Here is a 19,067-nt window from a genome sequence, read left to right on the forward strand (position 1 = left end):
CGGAAGGGCGAGAGCACGGGGCTGGCGGAGGTCTCCAGCACTCGCATGCCATCCTGGCCAGGCTTCGCACAGGCGCAGAGGGCACAGGAGGGAACGCACATCCCGGGAGCACGGCTCAGCCTCAGGTACTTGAATGGGGTAGGAGTAAGGTAGGAGCATCCCAGCCTGAAAGAGGACTGAACGGCCTGGATCAGAAACTAGGGCACGGACACAATGAGGCTCAGCAAGGCAAGGGATTCAGTAACTACAGAAGAAACCCCTTCAGGACTGCGGAGATTACTGATACGATGAAATGACGCAGGCTACCGGAAACGCGCCCTCTGCCAAGGCCGAGGGGCCTTTCAGCCCAACTCACAACACCAGGAGGCATTTACTCCTCCGCAGAGCTACGTGGGTTCTCCGAGCGCTCACCCTTGGCTAGAGCTCGTTCAGTGCATGCGGCTCCTTCTTTACATAAGCACCTACTGTCTGTCATCCAAGGTTACCAAGGTATCTGCATCCCCTGCTTCACGCTGCTGCCGAATGTGTTGTCAAGTTAGTCTGATGGCTAGAACAACCGCTCCTGTTGGTTAGGACATGAGATCCGTCTACCTTCTTACCAAGAGGACACTGGTGAACGCACCCACGCAAACACGTGGGCCTTTAGGTGGAACGCTTCGCCACAGAAAATAGAGAGTGATAGGGTAATGCTCGAGTGTATTACATTTAAAATTAGAAGGCAGCTGGGCGGCCCAGGTCTATAATCCCGGTATCTGAGAAGCTGCGACAGGAGGGTCACAGATTTGACACCGGATCTCGATAAGATTTTCAGCAACTTAGCAAAATCCTGTTTCAAAATTAAAAAAAAAAAAAAATGGAATGGAGGGTATATTTGGAGGTATCATGCCCCTGGGTTCAAGCTCCAGGACCAAGAAAGAAAGGGAGAAAGGGGAGGGAGGGAAGGACGGAAGAAAATGTGTCTGCTTCCTGTGGTTGCCAAGCACCATAAACACCCCCTAGCTCATTCATTAAATATTCTTTGTTAAAGACCCTCCCAAGGTTTCTAGGACACAAAAGGGTAAGAAAACACAAAAGGGTATGATACATCCAGTCCCTGCTGTTCTCATTCTTACAAACACACTGCTCTCCTAGCAGGAATGTCCACAATTCAGGTCTAATAGAAACCTAGAAAATTCCAGAAACCACGGTAGCATGCGGATATGCTAACAACTTCCTGTGTGCCACAGGAAATCTTAGGAATTCTTCTTTTCTTACTTTGAGAAACAGAATTCTACATTTCACAAATGCAGTAAAACTAATATCCCTGCTACACAAGTTCATCCTTAGCAATTACAATCTTCTACAAAGATCATTTATGAAAATATCCATGATGGTGCACACCTATAATTCCAGTACTTAGGAGGCTGAGACAGAGGATCACAGGTTTGAGACCAACCTCAGCAACTTAGCGATTTTCTCATCAACTTAGCAAAACCCTGTTTCAAAATTAAAAAAAAAAAATTAGTAATAATAATAATAATAATAATAAGAAGAAGAAGAAGAAGAAGAAGAAGAAGAAGAGGAGGAGGAGGAGGAGGAGGAAGAGGAGGAGGAGGAGGAAGAGGAGGAGGAGGAGGAAGAGGAGGAGGAGGAGGAAGAGGAGGAGGAGGAAGAGGAGAGTAGGGGCTGAGGGTGCAGCTTGGAGGCAGAATACCCCTGGTTTCGATCCCCAGTACCAAAAAAAAAGTCCATGTTATCTCACAATGCCGTCACTAATAATATCAAAGCGGATGACAACAAATAGTTTTTTTCCCCCAAGGCAAGTATTTGTAATAGTAATCACAGATGCAAAAAACTGCTTTCATATCAAAAAGTAACTGTCACCTGGATGTGGTGGCCCACACCTGGAATCTTAGTACTTGGGAGGCTAAGACAGGAAGAAGGCAGGTTCTAAAGCCAGCCTCAGCAACTTAGCAAGACCTTGCATCAAAATAAAAAACAAATGGGGCTGGGAGTATAGATCAGTGGTAGAATGTCCCTGGGTGGAATCCCCAGCACCACCAAAAAAAAAAAAAAAAAAAAAAGTGTCTATTAAGTCAATTGTCTCAAAGCCAGAAGAAAGTATTCTAATTCTTAAATGCAAATTCATTCAAATCTTCAAAATCAATGTAATGAACTCCCAGTAGAATCTTAGCCATATTAATTCATAGTAGTACCTCCCATTCTTCTCAATGGGACTACTGAGGCCAAATTAATTCCTTTTACCTATCATCTGTGACACACTATCAGAGAACTGGGGAGGTCAATTCCAAAAGCATGTTCTGTGGCGCACCGTGGGGAGGCTGCCCTGAGGACAACGCTTGATGTGCCTTGACAAGGGCAGTGCCTTCTTCCTCCTCCCTAACTCTGCCTTACACCCTGAGTGGGTCCCATGTCAGTCTTCACACTGAAATTTTTAAGGGCCTAAAATACAGACCACCACCACAGTATGCATGACAATCCAGTGAGACAACAGTATGAATCTGATACATGACCAGTACAGCCATAAGACAACAAGCAATAGAGACATTTGTTCAGATGTCCCCCATGTACGATCAGCCAGGTTCCTCTCCAATTAACTTTTACAGAAACTCAGACAAGCCAATGTCACAAGTCAGGTTGACCAAGGGATGAAAGGAAGTTTCAGAAAGTAGATCTCCAGTATGTTCAGGAACACATAATAGTTGGTTAAATTCACCTAAGAGCAACCATTTCACAAACGTCCCTAATATTCCTATGCTTCCGCTGAGCTGATGCCCTGAGGGCATTCAATATGGATAGACAGGGCCTCCACTTCCTACCTCCTGTGTGTACGTGTGTGTGTGCGCGCGCGCGCAAGCATGTGCTAAGGACTGAACCCAGGGCCTCACACATACTTAGCATGCACTCCACCCTAGTGCCTCTTTCTCTGTATCACCAGAAGAGTACTGAGTACTGGTTTTATCTATTTATTGGGTTTGTTATGGTTCATCAATGTAGCAATGTTGAGACGTGGGAAGAGAATGGAACAAGGGGTTTAACGTTCATCAGTAATCTATGGATGGATTGATAATTTGATGATGGCATGATAGGAGGTGGTAGAAATTTTAGGAAGTGGCCTAGTTTGGAGGAAGTGAGTCATAGGGGCATTCCTGGAGGGTTTCTTCTGCCTGGTGTTTCTGTGTCTGTGTGTGTGTGTGTCTCTCTCTCTGCTTCCCAGACGCCATGAGCTGAGCAGCTCTCCTCCACCACAACCTTTCCTCGCAATGCTCTGCTCACCTCAGGCCCAGAGCAATGGAGCCAGCCCACCATGGACCAGACCTCTGAAACTGAGTCAAATAAACCTTTCATCCTCCAAGTTGTTTGTATAGGGTATTTTGGTCACAGTGACCAAAAGCTGACTAACACCAAGTTCTACATACAATTCTCCAAGTAATGGCAGAGCAACAGCAGAGGAAACACACGTGTAGTTCAAATCCAGGATGACTGGAGGGGGCTGTGCCGTGCCCTTAGAATCCACCCACTCTTTGGAGCGATCTACTTATGCACGTACACTTTCCACAAACACCATAGGTAGTAAGCAAGATTAGGAAACATTACAAAATACCTCTGTCAATCATGATTTTTTTTTTTTCTGGTACTAATGATGAAATCCGGAAACTTGTACGTGCTGAGCAAGTCCTCTACCACTGAGCTACGTCCTCAGACCTGTTTATTTACTTATCTATTAATCTACTTATTTATTTACTTTGGCACTGGGAATTGAACCAAGGACCATTCTATCTCTGAACTACATCCCAACCCTTTTTATTTCTTCTTTTGATCCAGTGTCTTGCTAGGGTGCTGGGGGCCTTGCTGGCAAACTTGGATCCTCTTGCCTTAGCCTCCAGAGGAGCTGGGACTACAGACATGCGCCACCACACCCAGCTGTGAATTTCCTAACTAAGCCATATATATGATCTGGCCAGTTTAATAAAAGCAAAGATAACCATTCTCTATGCAACCATTCTCTATGAAAAACAACACAGCCATGATTTCTGTGTCCCACAAGTGAACATCTTGGATAATTAAGTATCAGCATCATGGTCTTTCCGTGGCCTAACTCTGTATCATTAAAAGCAGCTCAACAGAAAGGTTTTCAAATTTAAGGCCACCCCTGTCAAGTTTCATTCTAGTGCTTTCAGAACAATATGCAAGACCAGTATCTAAACACCAAACTGAAACTCCTGCAATCACAGTACCCAGCAAAAACATTCCGTTCTGGCGTCTCTGACAGGAGTGGCACGGTCCCTACAGTGATGGGCAAGCAAGCCAGGCGACTTTTCCGGTCCTGACTTCCTGCTTGCTGTGCCATCTGCCCCGAGGAGGCCTGCCTAAGCCGCACATGCAAGCTCCGCAGCGCTCAAGGAAGGCTGGCTCTGGCATGCCGATACTGCTCATCAGAGATCCCTTCCTTCCCAACAAGCACTGGGAAAAGCTAGGCTTCAATTCCAAGTTAAAGATTTGAGTATTCAGAAGTCAAAATCTGGATACCAAATTCAAGTGATCAGGCCAAATTCAGGCCAAGATCAGGAATGTTTAAATCAACAAAGCAGAGCAGAGGACAGAAGGAACAAGACATGTCAGGCAAATCAACAACAGGAATAAACCACCTGGAGCTCTTACAGACAAGATCACATCGCTAACCCTTCTTGTGTAAACACCTAACTTCAACCAATCTGTTTTCCTGATGACCCCCAGGCAGCTTCCAAGCCAATTGAAAGGTCCTCCTAAGGGTCACCGTGACAGCCTCAGCATCTTCCTATCCCTACCTCCTTACCCATGCCAGTTCCATTCTCCAATGAGACGACAGCTTTCCTGCAGCATTCAGGCTTCAGTTAATACCACCTTTAGCGATAAGCAACCTCGTTCCCTTATATTCCCGCTCATCTTTATTCTCACTTTTCCATTCTCCCTGCTTTTCTGTTCATTGTCTACAACATGAAAAGGCCATGTATCACTTCAATAAGTCCATGTGAGCATGAGTCTGTTGGAAAACAACGGGGAAGCTGGTACTCTGGGCATGCAGGGCTTGCCGTAAACAGGCTCAGGTGGAGGCACACTGCCAGCCGTTCCTCCCTCTGCCAGCAATCTGTGCTTGGAATTCCACTTGATTTTAGCCCTTGGGTCTCAACTGTGACACCTCATCGACTCTTTCCATCTTTTTTCCTTCATCCCAGGATTTCCAATGACATCCTAAATCTGATCCCCTATGCCCAACACTGGTGGGCGTTTCTACTAGGCCTAAATTTCTCTAAACCTAGCTGAAAAACTTAATCCTGACTGCATCTTCAAATACTGGGTCTGAACCCTAGGTTTTGCCATATTACAGTTAACTCTTCTGGACAGGTACCTACCTTACCCTGAAGAGGACAGTGACTTCATGTCTCATGTTTTTATTAAGTGGTTACTCCGCGATCATGCAAAATGAGGCATTAAGCCCTGTGTTCACTGTAGCACTAATCACAACAGCCATGAAATGGAAGCAACCTAAGTACAGCAACAGAGGAATGGATAAGGAAACCGTAGTGCATGTTCACATGGAATATAACCAGGCACAAGGAGAACAAGATCCTGTCAGTCACGGACACGTGGATGGAAGAAGCTGGCACCGGAGGGCCGCAGGCCTGACTGCACGCTCACCTGGTATGTGAGACACTGATCTTACAGAAGTGGACGGCATGATGGCAGCTGCCAGCAGCTGGAGAGAGAGACAGGTGGGGAACAATTTTTCGGTGGGTACCAAGTTATACTAAATAAGAGTAGGATGTTCTAGCTTGATGACTAGAGGTGATGATAATGTTAACACGTTTCAAAAAGCAAAAAGAAAGGATATACCCTAACACATTATTTTACCATACAGAAATGATATGAGTGGACAGATACATTTAATCTAATGTAAACATTACATATATATATATATATATATATATATATCCATCCAAACATCACCTTACCACACTAATAAGTACGATTTTTATGTGTTTTTTTTTTTTTACCTATAAGCTTTTTAAATTAAAAAATGGGGTTCAGTGAAGAAAAGACCAGGTGTGCACAGCTAAAATGGCCACATCTGGGGCCTCAGCACCACCTCACTGCAGCCTAGGAGATGGGCTCAGGCCCACGTGAAGAGATTCTCCTAAGTGTAAGTTTTACATATACTACATTACCTTGACTCTGATTATACCTTTAGATGAAGTCTCTGAGATCAGTGTTTCTGCTAAGAGGTCCCCTTTTTCAAACATTTCTTATATGTGGCAAAATAAGTCTGGGGAAAGGCGTTCTCAAATTACAAATAATAATAAAGAGAAAATTCAGGATAATCCCACCGTTCCCTTTTGCATAGCTACTGCAAGTAAGTCTTAAGGGTAATTTCTAGGATAGGTTTAACATCTCAGAGAATATCAATCTTCTCTCTTTCCAAAATGCGTAGTACAACGTTAGGCGAGTGCTCCATAAGTGTGTTTCCCATTTCCCCTAGAGCAAAGGAAAGTTCTCGTCTGTGTGAACCACTGTGTCAAATCTATGGACTTCTTAGTCACCGCTTCTGTGTAATTATACTCGCCAATCTGGTCTTAGACCTAAAGGATGAGGTAACACACTTAGGTGTGACGAAAGACCACGCTTCTCTGAAGAAGCCACCAAAAAAGACATTTTAAAATTCACAGTAGATGGCATACATCACCCGTCGATTGGTATCGAATTTTAATGTTAACGCAAAAAAGGCTTATTCTTCCAGGATTAGTGAAGCTGTGCAGGCCAATGACATATTGCATCTGAGTGCTGACTGATACACCACACTTCAGCCTCCCCACCCCAAGCTGCTGCGGCTGCCCAAGTGCCCAAGGCACTAGGCAAAAGCAGCACCTCGTGGTGGTGGAGTCCTCGGGAGTCCAGCCTGCAGGTCCCATGACGGCCTTAGTGGTCCTGGTCAGGAGTGGGGCTTTACGCGAGCGTTCCCACAAGGGGTCTCACAGTAGCCACTGACAGAATAAGATTATGAATGCTGGAGACAAAATTTTGTTTTTTCTTACTCTTAATTCCTTCAAAATTTGAGTAAATATTATACAACTCCAAATGGGATCAAATTAATCACTGAGAAAAACTTTAGTTTTAAATGTGAAAATGAAGCACCCCCAGCCCAAACTGTGACAAGGGTGCAGGTGTTTGCTTTGTGGTGCTGGGGATGGAACTCGGGGGCATTCTAACTCCAAGCCACGTCCCAGCCCTGTTTGCTTGCTTGCTTGCTTGTAAAAGGGTCTGTAGATCGCCGAGAGCCTCACTATACTGCTGAGGCTGTTCTCAAACCTGCCACCCTCCTGTCTCAGCCGCCCAGGTACCGGGAATAAAGGCGTGCGCCACAACACCTGACAGAAAATAACGAGTTGTTTTCTTTTGTTTTGTTTTTCAGTACTGTGAATTGAATCCAGAGGCATTCTACCTCTCAGCTATACTCCTGGCCCTATTTTGTGGGGTTTTTCGGAAACAGGGTCTCACTGAGTTGCAAAGTGCCTCACAAAATTGCTGAGGCTGGCCTCAGACCTGTGATCCTCCTGCCTCATCCTCCCAAGAACTGGAATTACAAACCTGTGCCACCACCATGCACCATGCCCAGCAAAGAAACAGTAATTTTTTTTTTTTTTTTTTTTTTGGTCGTACTGGGGTTCCTGGAAGCCCTTCAACCTCCGGGCTACACTCCCAGACCTATTTTATATTTTTTTTTATTTGGAAACAGGGTCTCCTAAGCCAGCGCGCACGGCTGGCTTCGAACCTGCGTGATCCTCCTGTCTCTGCCTCCCAAGTGCGGAAGTACTTTCCCTCATACCTGGGAGAAAAGCTTGTAAGTTTAATTATAAAGGAAAGCTTTCCCTTAAGACCCAGTCAACTCAAACAGGAGGGTACAGGTGCACAGTACATACATAAAGGCGATACAACAACCCTCACCCAGAGGTCTAATAAAATGACTCTTCCCACTGATTCTGCAGTAAGAATAGAAAATAATTTCACATTCCAAGAAAAGCATCAGGTTATCTCAACATATAATCCAAAGCAGAGATCTTAGTCTGTGCATCTTCAGAGATCTGCAGGTCATATGCAAAATGTGTGTACATACACATCTTCCTAAGCAAAAATCTACAGTTTCCCTCACATTGCAAAATTATAGGCAACAACAGGAACCCAGAGAAAGAATCACAAAAATTTCCCCCACCATTAATTTCATATCACTTTTTTATGACCCAGGAGTAAAGAGAAACGTTCCACAATGATGGAGGCTAAAAGAGTTACATGTGGACTTTGTGGACCTGGACACAGAAAACATTTTAAATTCACATGATACAAACACACTCCCAGTGTCAAGTAAAGACCCAGGGACCTCTTCTGGTGATGAAGCCCCTCTGACATTCTCAAGCCAGGGGAATAACAAGACGACGAGTAGCTGATGCCGTCTGCACTCTCGACTGCTGGGAACTGGGATGCTACGTGGAATTTTTTAAGTTTAGTGAGAGTGTTATCACATCTTGCTTTAATTCACTTCTTATTAAACTGCCTCCTTGTGGCTGATTTTTCTGAAATACCTTACATAAAACAAATGCTTGTTAAACATCTGAACAAAATACAATTACACGAACCCAACAGGAGTCAGATGGACATCACTGTTCATTACAGGTGTCGGCGTAAACCTGCCCGGCACAGGCAGTGGGCCAGATCTCCACGGGTGGCCTTTCTGTTTTTTAAAATGGACATATTAAGTGGCGTGGCACTCACGGTAAGCACAGAACGTGAAAGCATTATTACAAGGTATTCATTTCAACACAACTTGAAAACCCGGGAACAGGGCAGTACTGAGTAGAGACGAAATAAACACACAGAAGCCGAGCCGGTCAGGACGGAGTAAGGTTGAGGTTAGTGGCAACAGCATGTGCGTGGTTTCCAGGAAACCTTCAGTAAGACTGCTGTTAGCCCTAGCCCCGCACCTTGCCCAGCCCAGTGCGCCGCCTCTTCTCCAGCTCCCGCCTGGCTCGGCTCCCAGGGCGCAGCCGCCCAGCCTCAACTCACCTTGGCAGTGGAAGGCTGGAGCCTAAAACCTGTCAATGCGTCGCGCCAAAAGTGCAACGAACACGCACACTGCACACAGTCATGTTTCCAGAGAGGAGACAGACGTGCCACCGGTGAGACACGTCTACACACAACACTCTCCAGGGAGTCACACACAACTTCTTAAACACCTACGCTTACCAGAAATGCGAGAACAGAGCAACAGAGGTTATCGCTGCGCCAGAAAAATCACCCAGCGGATTAAGTACCAGAAGGAAGCGTGGCGTCACCTACTTTAACTGCCATTATCTGCCCACTGGGTTTGTGGACCATCTTGTTGACGGAGCCGTAGGCCCCTCGTCCGATTTCCCCGAGGTCCTTCAGGTCCTCGGCAGTGAAATCCCAGTGCTGCTCAGGTGAGATCTTCAGCTTTCCCGACGACTCGATGCTGTGCGTTCTCAGCCTCTCTCTGTCAAAATATTGGGAAGCAACGTTTCCACATTTTAGATAGGTTTCGACTTTTTCATTTGCACTGCGTAATACGTGGGATAAATTTTTTTCTCATAAGTTAAATAGTCTGACCTCTAGCTTTTGGGAGGTATTTATTTATTTATTTATTTTGCATGTCATCTTGGTTTTTTTTTTTTTAACACAATGAATTTTTAAAATTAAAAAAAAAAACTAATGTAGCCAGTGCATATAGCTTCAACGACACTCATAAAACCAAATTTCCACTTATTGACCATATTAATACTATCAAACAATTCCCATTTCCAAATATCAGATCTTTTTCAAATTTTACAAAACTGCAGCATCAAATAAAAATACCAGGAGCTACAAGCTTCATTAACAAAAAATGTTTACTCTATATTACCCAACATTAATTAGTTGAGGCTCAATTTTTAGCTAGTGAATCCGTACCCTAATTATGCCGCGCCTTAGAATTACCTGGGGAGATTTTTTTTTTAAGTTCCAAAGTTCAGGTATCAGAGTCTCTGAGGTAGGAGTCAGAAAGCAGCATTTTAAAGCTCCCCAGGTGGGAGGTGGGGAGCTAGCGCTCTGCAGGGTTCCTGGTGAGGCCACGCTCAGGGAGGGGCAGCTAGCTGAATAGCCAGGACAGACAGACGGCCTAAGAGGAAGTCTGTCATATACCACTCAAAATTGAAACTTCTGGTCTTTGTTCAATAGGTAGAGTACCAAGATGAAAAATGAGTTACTCGTAGAAAAAGAAGAGCCTACTTATTATAGATTTGCATTAAATATCACCTCCAAAATTCCCAAAGTGGAGGTTAATATGTAAGTTAATCCAATGAAATATATAGAAAATCTCCCTCCCTTCCTCCCTCTCCCTCTTTCGCCCCTCCTCACTCACATGCACGCACACACGCACACACACACACACACACACACACACACACACACACACAATCATCATCACCATCATAGAGTGGAACATTCATAAACAGTCCATTAAATATCAATTACATTTTCAACCTCATACTAAATGATCCAAATTTCTTTTAAATTCTAATCTGGGATACAAACAAGGTTATAACTTGGTTATTTTTTTATTCCAAATTTTAGGATTATTTTCTCCAATTAGTGTGTTTTCTGTAGCTTCTTCTAAGGCTCTCAAAAATTTAGAATATTAAGCGGGGCGTGGTGGCACATGCTTGTAATCCCCACGCATAGGAGGCCGAGGCAGGAGGACCTCACAGGTTCGAAGCCAGCCTCAGCTACTTAGCGAGGCTCTCAGCAACTTAGTGAGACCCTGTTTCCAAATAAAATAGAAAATAGGTCTGGGAGTATAGCCCGGAGATAGAAAGCCTCTGGGTTCCACCCCCAGTACACATACAAAAAATAAAATTAGAATGTTAAAATCTCTCCTCCAGAATAGTCATATAAACTAATATTAATAATAATCAAGATTCAAGGTTATAGTTCCAAGATTAGTAACACTTCATGTAAACAACTCAGTGAATCGGCATTCCTAGTAACAGTCTCGCGTCAGAGTATTCATACAGGTCTTTTCAGCTCGGAACCTTCCCCCATGTTAGCTGACACTCCAGCCTCTGAGTCCCAAGGCTCTGCAGTCAGTGGCACGGTGGCCAGAGACTAACACTGGAGCCAGAACTGACCTTGCCGGGTGGAATCAGGCTAGGCAAGAAGAGAGAAGTTCTCTCAGTAGTCATTTTCATGAAATACACAGGGTAAGCCCGAAATACATACTAACACAAAGAAATCCCACACGTGGAAATTATTATTCCAGTGTTTGTTTTGTTTTATTGTGGTACTGAGGGTGGAACGCAAGGGCTTTTCTACCTCCAGGCTACACTCCCAGATCTATTTTATACTTCATTTGGAAACAGGGTCTCACTACGTTGCTGAGAGCCTCGGTGCTGGCTTGGAACCTGCGCGATCCTCCTGTCTCAGCCTCCCAAGCGCAGGGATCACAAGTGTGCGCCACCACGCCCCACTGTAATTATTATTCTACAATCACTGGCAAGTAGACGTTTCCATGGCGATCACTGCAAAACACACAGCCGCAGCCTACTGCTGATAGCAGCTGGAAAAGGGTAACTAAAACTACTTGTAAACTACAAGCAACATTTCCTGAGTATTCACTAATGGAAGTTTTAGTATTATGGAATGTCTCTACTAAGAATTTAGCTTACTGCAGTCTACTGTATGGTTTCTGGATAAAGTTCCTTTTTTTTCTGTAGTACTAGGGATGGAACCCAGGGGTATTCTACCTCCGAGCTACACCCCCAGGCCTATTTTTTATTCTTTATTTCGAAACAGGGTCTCACTGAGTTGCAGAGGGCCTCACTAAGTAGCTGAGGCTGTCCGCGAACCGCGATCCTCCTGCCTCAGCCTCCCGAATGCTGGGATTACAAGCGTGCGCCACCACGCCTGGCCCTTTTTCTTTTCTTTTCTTTTCTTTTTTTTTAAGTGAACAGGTTAAGAGCTAAGAGATGCAAAGTATCTTCTTGGGCCAATGAAAACATCCCAGAGTTGAATACAGTGGACATTTCAGATGTGGTACCAATCGGGCAGGTGCATTCTAGCTCAGTAAAGCTGACAAGAGCAAAAGGTGACCAGGAAACGGTGATGACAACCCAGAGTTTCATGTTTCTCGCTGCAAAGGGAAGAGTCGCAAACATCAAATGAAAGCACGCTGTGGCCGTGCCCCCGGCAAGCGTGCTCGCGCGGCCTGCAGTCACACCAACCTGAGGTCTGCGGTGAGCTCACGCTTCCCCAGCCCACACCGGGGGACTTCAAGTGGGACACCAGCAGATAAAGCCCGGGCTGCCCAGGCTGGAGGCCAAGCCTGAACCTTGCCATTAATCTCAAGCCACTGGTCAATTTCCGTCCTAAACCACAGTTGCGACCCAGGGGAGATGGTAAGTTTATACTATTTGAGTGGTACTCCTCATCCCATACAACTTTATACAGGTAGCTTTTTGTTGCTTTCAGTGAATACTCCAAAGTTCTTTTTATTAACTGAGAGATCCAGCCCAGGGCCCCGGGGCAGTAACCACAGCCGCCGCCCACTCTCCCTGCACTTCCTAAGGGCTCTTCTCTAATTCCAGGCTGCAGCGCACTCACATAAAGGCTCTACTTCTCACCTGCTATGGGCTGAATAAGGTCCCTCCCAAATACTCACATAAAGCGCTAACCCGCATGTGACTGCACTGAAGACAAGTCCAATAATGCAGGAATGAAGGTGGGGTGCTAATGCCACAGAATGAGGGCCCTGTTACGAGGAGACAGCAGAAGTCCTGTCCTCGCACATGCGCACAGGAGGTGCCACGGCACCCAGTGAGACAGAGACCACCTGCGACACGTGGCTTGCCCACACCTTGATCTTGAACTTCTGAGCAACACATTATACTGTTTAAGCCACCTAGTCTGTGTGTACGCACACCTACACATGCACATGGGCGCATGCGCAGCACAGTATGAACACGGCTGTGACTCTCCTGCAAATTCAGCACGAACACAAGTATCTGAGCCTCTTTTTCCTCCCACATTATCCAATCCGAAAGTCCACCCAAAGCTACACATGTGGAAGATAAAAAGAAAAATCAATCAATTCAGAAAGAATTTTTCTTTTGTATTTTCCTATGTGTATAGATTACAAAAATGTCATAAAGAAAATCTACTGCTTTATAGATTCTGCTTAAATTACTTTAACAGAGCAGTCATTTAAAAACCCATATTATAGCCGGGCGTGGTGGCGCACGCTTGTAATCCCAGCATTTGGGAGGCTGAGGCAGGAGGATCGTGGTTCGAGGACAGCCTCAGCTACTTAGTGAGGCCCTCTGCAACTCAGAGAGACCCTGTTTCAATATAAAGGATAAAAAAAAATAGGGCTGGGAGTGTAGCTCAGAAGAAGAATGTCCCTGGGTTCCATCCTCAACAACCAAAATATATATATATATATATATATATATATATATATATATATTAAGAAATTTTAAAAAAATAACAAAAGTATTACACACACACACAGAGAGCACACCCTTGCTGCGCGGGCTGCGAGGCCTCCGCACTGGGTCTGCAGTCAGTGCCCAGGGTGCCTGGTCGGGGCGGTCAGGGCGGGAGCACTGCGTTCAGCTGCATTCTGGATTTGGGGTTTGTTTTACTGTTAGACTTGAATGCCGTTTCGAGAACGTCGTTCCGCCCGAGAGCGCTCTTCAGCCAGCTGTTTACCTTCTTCGTGCTTCCTTTGCTGCTTTGTTTCTAAGCTATAGCATCATCAACCCTCGTCTCGATGTATTTCTAAATTTACATATGTATACATTTAGCAATTCTGGCTTCCCAATCAGCCAGCCCTTCGCTCTCCCTGCTGACGCCCCAGCAGGTGCTTACACGCCGTGGCCTGCGCTGCTTCTGTGCCCGTGGCCGAGATCTCCTTCTGCACTGCGTTCTCCTCGCTGTCGCCTGTCAACAACCCTGGTGTCTGTCCATCCAAATCTGTTCCCTCCTCAGGTTTTCTCAGCCATTTCATGAATGCCACAGCTGCTTCCTTACGATTAAAAACACGAATCATTACCGTCAAAAAAAAAAAAAAAGTTTTGAATCCTGCAAAAAAAATCTTACTGAACGATGATCTTTCAGCGATACACTGCTCCCTACTTCCATGAGTCCCGCTCCCAGATCGGTAGCAGGGTGGCACTTTCGTGGCCCACCGTGGAGTGTCAGGAGACAGACTTAGCCTCACAACTGAAAAAACAGGCAAAACGTGAGAAACAACCCTTAAGACACTGAGTATCGTCAATAGAGAGTAACGGGCACACGCAGTGGCCACACCTGTATCCTCGCACTTGGGAGGCTGAGACAGGACATCACAGTGTCGAGGACAGCCTCAGCAATGCAATGAGGCTCTCGGGAACCTAGCGGGACCACATTTCAAAACAAAAAGTAAGCAGGGCTGGGGGCTGCAGCTTGGAGGTAGACCGGCCCTGGGTAAATCCCTATCACCACACACACATACACACAAATGGACCCTACGAGACAGGAGCCCTACAGGAGAGAGCTGCAGAGCAAGAGGAACCCACAGACAGGCAGAGTCCCCATCAGTCCACATCTGTGAGGACCCTACAGAAGCCACAGGGAGGAACTGCCCAAAAGGACTAGCAGGAACCCAGGCTCGTAACAGGCAGGTCCTAAACGGTGAAGTCAAATCAGGTCTAGACAAGTCATCCACCAAAGCCGAAGCACAAGGCCTGAAAGGACCAAACTATTTCCAAGTAACTTAATCAAAGGACAGGCCTCAAAGCCGTTTATAATACCAAATGCAGCCGGGCGTGGTGGCGCACGCTTGTAATCCCCACGCTTGGGAGGCGGAGACAGGAGGATCGCGCAGGTTCGAAGCCAGCCGTGCTGGCTTAAGAGACCCTGTTTCCAAACAAAAATATATAATAGGTCTGGAAGTGTAGCCCGGAGGTGGGTTTCCAAGAATCCCAGCACCGCCAAAAAATAAAAATAAAAATAAAAAAATATATATATGGAAGGGGGGGAGGGGGGGAGGGAGGGAGGGAGGGAGGGAGGGAGGGAGGGAGAACGTGCGCGCATGCCGGGATTGGTAATCCCAGCATTCGGGAGGCTGAGACCCAGAGGATCACTGTTCGCGGACAGCCTCAGATACTTAGCGAGGCCCTCTGCAACTCACTGAGACCCGGTTTCAAAATAAAGAATAAAAAACAGGGCTGGGGTGTAGCTGGGAGGTCGAATGCCCCTGGGTTCCATCCCCAGACCCGCAAAATAAATAAATAAATAAATAAATAAATAAATAAATAATTAATTAATTAATTAAAATATATATATATATATATATGTAACATCAAATGCCCATTACCCAGTGATGTCTGGCATACAATCCAAAATCACCAAAGTATGCACGGAAGCAGGAAAAAATATGACCAATAGTGGGAAGTCAACCAACGAAACACCCCAAATGGCAGGGCTGCTAGAATTAGTAGATAAGGAGCCGGGCGTGGTGGCGCACGCTTGTCATCCCAGCACTGGGGAGGCTGAGACCGGAGGATCACGGTTCGCGGACAGCCTCGGCTAATTAGTGAGGCCCTCTGCAACTCAGTGAGACCCAGTTTCAAAATAAAGAATAAAAAATAGGGTAAAAAATAGGGCTAGGGTGTAGTTTGGAGGTCGAATGCCCCTGGGTTTCACCCCCAGTACCACACACACACACACACACACACACACACACACACACACACAAAGAATTGGTAGATAAGGATGGTGAAACTGCCTTCCACATGTTCAAGAAAGAAAAGATGGATAGAATACATTAACTAGGGATATGGACGATATAAGAAGAACCAAGCCACATGTCTAGCTATAAAGACCCTGACGGCGGGGGGAGTCTGGGGAGGGACAGGTAGCACTGTGACCTGAACACTGGTGATAGCTTCAAAGGCGTACACGTGGAAACTTGGCCAACTCTAAATATGTGCACCTTATAATACATCAGCTACTCCCCCATCAAAGGGCCGAGACAAAACGAGAGAAGATGGTTCTTGGTCCCCACTCTGCTTCTGTGAGAGGGACTGGCCTCCACATATGTATGAGTCCCGAAGAAGGCCCACCCTGGTGTGAATCAGAAGCACTGGCTGCTCCAGGAGCGAATCCCCTCACCATTCCCAGAACTGACAGCGGCAGATACACAGATCCCGTTCTCACGCTGGGCACCGCGGCACACACCTGTGGTCCCACGGGGACGAGGCAGGAGGATCACCTGAACCCAGGAGTTCAGGTGGGCAACACGACAAGACCCCATTAAAAAAAAAAATTCTAACTCTCGCTCTGCATCCACCTACAAAGATTTACTCACAAATGACTATGCTTCCTAGAAAAAGTGGGTGGGCACCGTCTCCTCCCTGGAGGACCGGCAGGGCGTCACTCTCGAGGGGAGAGGCACAGTCCCTGCTCTGAGAGAAGCCGGCCTGCGTTGTCCTTTATTCTAGCCATGTTCATATTAGCCTGCAGAATGAGGCAGGAAGTCGTCTTCATGCTCAGCCTTTCGTTTGCTCATTTTTCTTAATAAATATTTTAGCAGCATAATGCTGCTCATATATCTTTTTTTTTTTTTTTTTTGCTACAAACCTGAAATCCCTTGTACAAAGTCAGCAAGCACGTTAGGCCCTGAAGCAAGTAAGAACCAACAGCCTGGACTGCTTCTCATCAATAACCCAGAGCTACTGTATTACCTTTAATGTGTGAATTATGTTTCCAACATGTTACTATGAAGCAATTGCGTTCTCAAGCTTACTTTTTTTTTTTTTTTTTTGTACTGGGGATGGAACCCACGAGCACTGTACCTCCGAGCTACACCCCGGTCTTATTTTTATTCTTTATTTTGAAACAGGGTCGCACTGAGTTGCGAAGGGCCTCGATAGGTAGCTGAGGCTGTCTGCGAACGGCGATCCTCCGGCCTCCGCCTTCCGAATGCTGGGATGACAAGCGTGCGTCACCACACCCGGCTCAAGCTTACTTTTATTATTCTGGGAACATTTATCCAAACAAGTCAATGAGAAAAAACATTTTATAGAAATACATTTTATTTGATGACACATTTGGAACACTTATTTTACATCAGACATGAACATGAAGTCCAGGGCATTTCCACCTACCCTGGGGACTGAACCCAGACGCACTTTACCACTGAGCTACATCCCGGGCCCTCTTTGTTTTTCATTTGGAGACAGGATTTCACTAAGCTGCTGAGGCTGGCCTCAAACTTGAGATCCTCCTGTCCCGGCCCCTTGAGTCGTCTGGATCATAGGCAGGCACGACCACAACCTTTCAGTGCTTAAATTTTAGCTTGTATATGTGAACTGTGATGAACCGGCTTAACTTAATCTCAAGCTACGCTTTAAATTTCTGTTTCATTTTATTTCTTTTCCATACCAATCACATATATAATTCCAACAGGAAAACCAAACGTTCAAGTATAGCTGCAGTCGGACTCAAACGACTGACATCTTTCTGTGAAGGTATTTAGGTGTAAGCTCACAATTCAACATCATGTAGAAAATTCATCCCCATAGCTCTCTCCTGTCTCAGGTTGCTGCTCAGAGCACACAAAGCCGTAGACCACTGGGAAGGAAGCAAAGGCTTCACTCGGTCTCCTCTTTCCAGGAAACGCTCCCTGCAAGTGTGGACTGGGACCTGTGTCCACTCTGCACCCACAGGTGCTGAGGTCCAGATGCTTCCTAGCCATCAGCAGCCTCATCTACAGCTCCGCAACTTTCAACAGAGTCTGTAAGGCTCATTTATACTGCTTACTCTTACTGGGCTCTAATTCGGACCTACCGCTAATCATCTTTAGTTCTGAGGATTCTCTCGGGACAGCCTGTATCAGAGGCTTTATGTGAAAACACACAGGATACAGACGTTGGGCTATCAACGTGCGGAATGAGGGTTTTCTCTGCAGGGGATCCACACTGGGATCCCTTGCTTGCTATTTGATTCTTCAACGTAACATATACATGCATCATTCTCTAAAGATTTCATAATACACCCTAATAAGCTGGACATGGCAGTGCATGCTTGTAATCCCAGCATTCAGGAGGCTGAGATAGGAGGTTCCCGGTTCATGGACAGCCTCAGCTACTTAGTGAGGACCTCTGTAATAAAGAATAAAAATAGCCGGGCATACTGGCGAATGTTTGTAATCCCAGCATTTGGGAGGCCGGGACTGAAGGATCACGGTTCGTGGACAGCCTCAGCTACTTAGGTACTTAGTGAGGCCCTCTGCAACTTAATGAGACCCTTTAATTTTTTTTTTTTTTTTTTTTTTTTTTTTTTTTGGTGGTACTGGGGTTCCTGGAAACCCTTCTACCTCCAGGCTACACTCCCAGACCCATTTTTATACTTTTTTTTTTTTTGAAACAGGGTCTCTTAAGCCAGCACAGCTGACTTCGAACCTGCGTGATCCTCCTGTCTCCGCCTCCCAAGTGTGGGGATTCCTTTTCAAAATAAAGAATAAAAAATAGGGCTGGGGTATAGCTCAGAGGTCAAATGCCCCTGCTTTCCATCCCCAGACCCACAAAAAAATAAAATAAAAATAAAAAATAGTGGTGGTGGGGGGGTGTAGCTCAGAGGTACAATGAGCCTGGGTTCTATCCCCAGTACCACACACACAAAAAAAGAATACACCCTAATATGCTAAATAAGACCTCCCGGAAATACAAGGTAGATATCTATTATCACCGCTGTGGCTTATGAAGGTACCCATATGCTAAGAGGAAAGGCCCCAGGCCTTCTCTCCTAACAGCTTCTATACTCCCACAGCGATACCAAGGCTCTCCAGCAGAGCCAGGTCTTAGACTCGCTCATCTATAATCTGGTGTATACATTCAATATTGCCACTCGGCCATCTACTTATCACCTAATTCTTAATCTATCCATGAGTTTTAGTCCTCAAAACTGATTCTTATTTTGGTGCCAATAAAATCCCAAATTCATTT

The 19,067-nt window shown here is 45.6% G+C and overlaps 1 protein-coding gene across 3 annotated transcripts in view; it reads right to left on the reverse strand.

Annotated features, from left to right (window-relative positions):
• Window positions 1–19,067, reverse strand: part of MAP2K4 (mitogen-activated protein kinase kinase 4) — a gene marked incomplete at both ends in the record, with an annotated part of 110,437 nt that overhangs the window by 49,655 nt on the left and 41,715 nt on the right. For all 3 annotated transcript variants that reach the window (XM_080712574.1, XM_080712573.1, XM_080712572.1), the window contains one exon: window positions 9,367–9,541. In XM_080712574.1, coding sequence (XP_080568700.1) covers window positions 9,367–9,541 — 175 coding nt within the window. The remainder of the gene's footprint in view (window positions 1–9,366; window positions 9,542–19,067) is intronic.

Source organism: Muscardinus avellanarius (assembly GCF_963383645.1).
Source record: "Muscardinus avellanarius genome assembly, chromosome: 16".
Lineage (NCBI taxonomy): Eukaryota > Metazoa > Chordata > Mammalia > Rodentia > Gliridae > Muscardinus > Muscardinus avellanarius.